We start from the raw sequence: 7,274 nt of genomic DNA on the forward strand, positions 1-7,274 counted from the left end.
TGGAGATTTACCGCTGATTACAGAACCGGCTTTCTGACAAGATGCGCGTTAAATATCGCATGCGATTAATCGTGCAGCCCTAATTATAATAAATATAATAAAAAATAAAATACCTTAATAATAATAAATAAAATACCACAATAATAATAACAATAACTAATAATAATAATAAATAAAATATCTTAATTAAACTTTAATACCTTAACAAAATCTCCAAATATCACTTAAGTGATTGTTTTATACAAACCATAAATGCCTAAAAATCCAACAGTTAATTTAGTGTAATAGCTACATCAATCATCTAAGTTCCCTATTGATACTTCACTCGTACTGCATCTGCTTACGACGCTTTGGGAAAACTAATTTTCTCCGATGACTGAAGCCTTTCAATAACGCAGTGCAACTGCACGGCCATTGGTTCGTGCAGTAACAAAAAAACGAACCAATGGCTCGGCAGCGGTGATGCACGAGCCTATGGCGACGAAGCCCGCCAGAATGGGTGGGGCCATCTGGCTATATAAGCGGGCATTTTGCCATAGGATCCTCAGATTCTTCTCCTTCAGTGATGACTGCAAGATCTTCGCTCTACGAGACTCGAAGCCTGCATGCCGCTGACGGTCACAGCGAGTGCGTTTCATGCTTGGGCGCCGCCCACTCACCGAGACGGAATGTCCTCATTGCGAGGATATGAGTCTCGCCTCTCTGCGCTCACGGGTAGCTTTTCTTTTCAGAGAGAAGAGTGGACGCTCCACTCTCAAACGGTTCAAAAAATCTGGGAGATCTCCGGCAAGGCAGAGGTCGACCTCTTCGCCTCAGAAGACAACTCTCATTGCCCAACTTACTTTTCGAAGGACAGGGATGCGTTGGCCCACGACTGGCCCAGCCTCCTCCTTTACACTTTTCCCCCCCATCGCTCTCATCCCACAGGTAATCAGGCGAATCAGGGAACAGAGACACAAGGTTCTGTTCGTGGCCCTGCTCTGGAGGAACACTGGTTCGCAGAGCTGTATCGGCAGCTCTCGGCAGCCCCGTGGCCCATTCCCCTGAGACGGGACTTCCTTTGGCCTCTCGATGGGAGCCTGTGGACCTCCCCGAGAACGTGCTAAACACAATCTCTCAGGCTAGAGCACCGTCTACAAGACATCTCTATGCCCTTAAATGGTCTGTCTTCTCCTCCTGGTGTGCAGCCCGTGGCACAGACCAAATTTCCTGTGACATATCTCTGATATTGTTCTTCCCACAAGAGCTGTTGGACACGCTCAAGGTCTATGTAGCAGCCATAGCAGCCTCTCACGCTCCTATAGCTGGCTAATCGGTGGGCAGGAACAACTTAGTTGTTCGTTTTCTGAAGGGGTCTAGGAGACTCAACCTGCCTCGCCCCATCACCGTCCCTACATGGGATCTGCCCATGGTGTTGAGGGCTCTGAAGAGCCCTCCCTTTGAGCTGCTACAGTCCATTGACCTTCGTCCCCTGACAATTAAGACCGCTCTGCTACTAGCGTTAGCATCGGAAAAGCGTATGGGAGATCTGCAGGCACTCTCTGTGAGTCCCACCTGCCTCGAATTTGGGCCCAGCGACTCTAAAGTCGTCCTGAAGCCTAGGCATGGTTACATACCTAAAATGCGCTCTACTCCATTCAGAGCACAGGTAATAGAGTTGAGAGTTTATGTTGAGTGTTCTGCCCCATTCAGGCAGTCAGAACAGCTATTTGTATGCTTCGGAGTCCACACCGAGTGTTCTCCGGTCACAAAGTAGAGACTTTCCAAATGGATAATTGATGCTATTACGCTAGCGTACACTTCTTTGGGCCTTCAATGCCCCATGGGAGTAAGAGCCCATTCAACTAGAGGCATCGCCTCTTCCTGGGCTTGGTCTAGCGGTGTGTCCATTGCAGAGATTTGTGCGGCGGCCGTCTGGGCCTCGTCGTCCACATTTGCCAGGTTTTCTAATCTGGACGTCCCGGCCTTACAGGCACGGGTCCTTTCTGACTCAAATTTGCGTTCGCTGCCACTGACACAGAGAGCAAACATGTTTGGGTAAAAAACAGCTTCACAAACAGTCTTTTCAACTACATAGTGTTATTTCTGTCTTACAGTCATTCATATTATCATAGAAATACTGGGATGAAAGTTTATAGTTATTTATAATTTATACAGATATAAACATTGATGTCTATGGTAGCGATCAAAATAAATCAAATCCCCTTATGAAAGTAATTGGCACGTCAAATAACGTTTGTGTCGATTGCATTGTTTCAACACTAGGTAGTGAAAAGTGACTTTTAAAAAATGTGTTTGTCATCAAGAGATTTGTTCAAAACCTTGAATCATCCAGTAATGAAACAAGTGAAGTATTTATGAGCGAGTCATTGAATCATTCATTCAAACTACTTTTTCATAATTTTAATATAAAAAATTGGTGCATTAAATATATTTTAAATACATATATATTACAATTTTTAATAATTCATTCAAATTAATTAAACACTTTTAAATAGACTGCAGCAATTAATATTTTGTCACGCATTATTTTGTTTAATTCAGAATCGTGGGAGAATCGTGATCTCAATTCGAGACAAAAAAAATCGTGATTGTCAATTTATCGTGCAGCTCTATCCTGTTTCTGGATATCCTGTTTCTGTTTTTTTTAATCCTGTTTGAAACAATCATTATTGAGAGCTTGACAGATGAGAACATGTGAGAAAAGGGCAGCTATACTCACCCTCTCGAGATCCTGACGCAAGTGAGTGAAGAGCTTCAGACGGCGATACAAAACGTCCTGCTCCTGCTGGGCGAGATTGTCCACCTCGTCCCTCTTGAGGGCCACCAGCGGCTGGTTAAAGTTGGCCTTTCGTCGCAGCTTCCAGTACTGGAAGAGGAAGTCCACGTGAACGTCTGGCAGAGAAAGGCTTTCTGCGACATCCTTGGGGTCCACGAATCTGTAAAACTCATTTTCAAGCTCTTGCAGCTTCTGCTTGCGTTGGCTGGCTTTCTCCTGTTCTGCTTGGCCCTGCTTCGAACGATCCAAATGCGTCCCCGACAGATCGGAACCAGCATGTCGCGTTTCGGGTCTGTCCACATTCCCGCTGTTGTTTGAGCGCGAGACGCTGCTGTGCTCTAGACAGTAGGATTTGAAGCGCACCTCGTCGTTCTCTGCCAGAGTGGTGCACATCTCTAGTCCGTGGTCAAACGCACAGGTCACGTGGAAGGCCACGATGCAGGATGGCATGGAGCACTGTGTAAGCAAAACGGCATGTTTAGAGTGCTGGTTCACATTGTCATCAGCAGGGACCAGTTGTTCAAAAGGTTTAATCTGGATCAGAATGATCTGGATTTGGAAATCCCATATTTTGCTATCCAGGATCAGGTAACCCATCTTACTTTTGTGCCGGTTTTTCAAAGCAAAATTGTGACCCTGGAGCACAAAACCAGTCTTAAGTCGCTGGGGTATATTTGTAACAATAGCCAAAAATACATTGTATGGGTCAAAATTATTGATTTTTCTTTTATGCCAAAAATAATTAGTATATTAACTAAAATGCATTTTGCCATGAAGATATTTTGTAAATTTCCCACCGTAAATATATGAAAACGTCATTTTTGATTAGTAATATGCATTGCTAAGAACTTCATTTGGACAACTTTAAAGGCGATTTTCTCAATATTTTGATGTTTTTGCACCCTCAGATTCCAGATTTTCAAATAGTTGTATCTCAGCCAAATATTTACCCTTATGACTGTTTTTGTGGTCAAGGGTCACAATTGGATTGGATCACCCTAATCCAGATACACACTTTTTCAGATTTTTCAAGAAACGTTTCAAGAAACGTCGAATTAAATATGATATTTTTGTTTGATATTGACAGCTGTTTGGGGATTCGGGGATATATTACATGTTACAAATGTTGTATTTTTTTAGACCAGTTTTAAAGTTTCATTACATTTTTGTTCCTGAAATCCACCGTTCTGCTGGGATAAGAATAATCCAGTTTATTTGGAACAAAAGTATCTTACTAAAACATTTTGAACCACACAAACTGAGGATTTAATCCAGTTCAAAACCAAGATTTGATTTTGTGATCTTATCCGAATTCAGAATCCTTTTTTTATTTTGAACAACCCGTTTTCAAGATCTGATCCAATCCGATGGCTAAAATCCGATCAGATTACTTTTGAACAACTGGCCCCAGAGCTGGGTAGTAACTGATTACATGTAATCTGGATTACGTAATCAGACTCCAAAAATTAAGTACTCGTAGTTAGATTACATTACATTTTAAAATAACTGTAATCAGACTAGTCTCTTTTTATTGATTACATGATTACATATTATTCACACAACAGCAATAAATTATTCATTATTTATTGATTCTCCCTAATTCTTCTTTTCATCTGTTAAATTGTCCTTTTTAGATAGCCTACGAGTTTTCCAGTCTTCCAGTTTTGTGGACATTTCACACAAAGACCAGAGAGGCCACACAGCATTTGACCACTGGTTTTACAAAAATCTTTTCAATTTCAAGAAGTGTTTTCTCAACACTTCAACAATGATTCTACTGATGAACACATTCATTATATTTGAATCATCACTCAATTTAACCATGTATTACAATGTCTTTGGAAGGTTTTTGTCTTTCAAACGGTTTTAAAATGATTATTTCTATGATGTTATTAAATATTAGCATTTCATTAAATTCACAAACCCCCTGCAGTTCCTTCACAAACTCCAGTTTGGGAAACCCTGACATAATGTAATGTTTAATGCACTTCATGTTGTTAATAACAACAAATGGAATATATTTTCATTGCATTGTTGGCTGTTTTCCATGCAGTAACAACGAACAGGGATAGAAGCTTTTGAGCTTCAAAAAGGATGCAAAAGCTCCATACAAATATCATAATAGTACAACTTGCAATACTCTTCCATAAGACTCGAGTCAAATGACCATTTTCTCGTTATTCACAAAAAAAATTGTGACATCCACCCTAGCTGTCAAAGTAACATCATCCATGAATTCATGATCGAATGAAAGTAGTTCCTGTTCATAAATCTAGTCTGAATGATATGTTCATGAATCTCTAGTTCAGCTCACCAACTCAATATTTTGCTGATTTTCAGTCAGTAATGAAATCTATTACGTAACTTTGTATAGACCGCTTCTATGATACTTTTATGGTGCTCTTGTGTCCTTTTTGAAGCTGGAAAGCATCAGTTGCCATTCATTGTAACTGCATGGAAAGGAGCGTCCAACACAGTCTTCACAATTTCTTCTTTTGTGCTCCACTAAAAAATATACTTGTCTGAAACAACATGTGGATGAATTAGATTTGCATTGTTGCATTCATTATTCCTTTGCTAGCTCTTTATATAATCCTGGATATACAAGTACGTGTAACTATACCAACCTACATACAGTATACTCATATGTACCATACAGCAAATCCCAACTACTTGATTTCTTGCAATATAATCTGCTATATGCAACTAAAAAGCATGCAGATATTATAAACATGAACATCAAGATGTTCTGTAAAGCTGCTTTGAAATAATGCGTATTGTAAATAATAGATTTTGACTAGACTTCATAAAGCATCCCATCCTTTCTTACTTTGAAAGGAAACTACATGAAAGCTTACTCTGCTCTTTAAATGTGTCAAGTGTTCAAAAGCAGCATGTCTCTCACCTGTATACATGTGCCTGTGTGTTCACGGCACAGGCCACAGGACAAGGCCCAGCGACTGGCTGGGATGCGAACAAGTTCAAATTTCCGGCTGAAAAGCTTTCCTTTCAATCACACGACGAGACAAAGAGAGCCGAGGAAATATTTCAACTAGAATTCATCCATTATTGCACGCTAATTACAAGTTTCCTCCGTCAAAGGCAAAGCACCTTGCAGATGAATAAGTGTGAATGAGTTCTGTAGCGTTTAGGGCATGATTTCCTTTGCGCTTTTACTGCTTTATTGCATCTTTTATCAAGCTAAATTAACTCCAAAGTTCATTTCAACTCAACTATGTCTGAACAAATCATCAAAATCAATACTGGAAATAATAACCAATGAATTTCATGAATGCACTGCGGCACGGAGAGCGTACATCAGCTTACAATAGAGAATAATGCATTTCTACTGGAAAAGTATGCTGGAGTGTATTATATCTACAGCAAAAAAATTGTGTTACTGCAGAACATTCTGTTTTTCCTTATTATAATTCAGAGATTTATAATGCCCTGATGCTTCCAAATGTTGTGTTCCTTTTAAAGCTGCAATGAATTACAATAATGCAATATTTTATTCGCCCCGAAAGTTTCAAACATTTGATTTCCATTGGTCGTACAAACCAAAAACAATGCTGTTACAGTCTCAAACAAAACGTCAGTGTCACTACTGATGCAGAAATGACACGCCGCACCTTTAAGACTTCAAAAACAAAATCTAATCTTGTTTAAAACAAGCTGGATAACTGCAGAAGAAACCATCAAAACAACCACAGCCAGAAACTGTATGCAAAACCTGAAGATTGTAGGTTTCTACAAAAACGGGAACTCTTTACATCCAAACACAACTTCGATCTACTTAGAGGGATTTAGATGATACTGTATGTGGGAGTGAGAGGAGTTACGTAAAACATGACCAGCTCCATCATTTCAGACGTTTTGAGTTTTTGCACTGAATGAAAAAAACGAGTTCATACCATATGATGTAAATTAGGGATGTAATGATTCACTCAACTCACGATGCGATGAGTTTTCCTCACGATTTTTTAAAAATAATTTGATTTAGGACAAATTATAAATGGTGTCCTTTTATTATTCCTCATAAAAAAAATACTGCACTTTTCTTTGTGAAATTGAAATATGTGAAATAACAAAACTAAATTGAAATTTTAAAACAAATCCCAAATCAAATAATACAAACGAAAGTGTCACGAATCCTGTCCATGGACTTCCGTTCAATCACCACCAGAGGTCACCCTTTCATTACATTGACTCTCGCACAACACAAACTGTTGCATGTCATCCCGGACTACATATCCCATCAGCCATTGCACTGATTGCACACAGCACTGATTGCACACTGTTTTCTCGGTTTCTGATCTTTGCCTGTTTTCCTGGATCTATCCCTCTCGTCTCGCCCCTGTTATTCTGTCTGCCGATCGTTGACCTACGCTAGCCCTAGGACTATTCTTGTGTTTTGCCCACCATATACCTGTTTGCCATTGTTTGACCCTGCCTGTTTACCACGTCTCTTTAATAAAGCCTGCAGATGGATCCA

At 39.9% G+C, this 7,274-nt stretch overlaps 1 protein-coding gene across 1 annotated transcript in view; it reads right to left on the reverse strand.

The window, feature by feature from the left end:
- The window catches only part of LOC107661766 (protein Jade-2-like), a 35,399-nt gene that overhangs the window by 10,061 nt on the left and 18,064 nt on the right, over positions 1-7,274 (reverse strand). Inside the window, exons 8-9 of the mRNA XM_016451533.1 lie at positions 5,685-5,772; positions 2,723-3,235 (exon numbers count right to left, since the gene is read on the reverse strand). Coding sequence (XP_016307019.1) covers positions 2,723-3,235; positions 5,685-5,772 — 601 coding nt within the window. The remainder of the gene's footprint in view (positions 1-2,722; positions 3,236-5,684; positions 5,773-7,274) is intronic.

Source organism: Sinocyclocheilus anshuiensis, unplaced genomic scaffold (assembly GCF_001515605.1).
Source record: "Sinocyclocheilus anshuiensis isolate Anshui unplaced genomic scaffold, SAMN03320099.WGS_v1.1 scaffold207, whole genome shotgun sequence".
In the NCBI taxonomy this organism is placed as follows: domain Eukaryota; kingdom Metazoa; phylum Chordata; class Actinopteri; order Cypriniformes; family Cyprinidae; genus Sinocyclocheilus; species Sinocyclocheilus anshuiensis.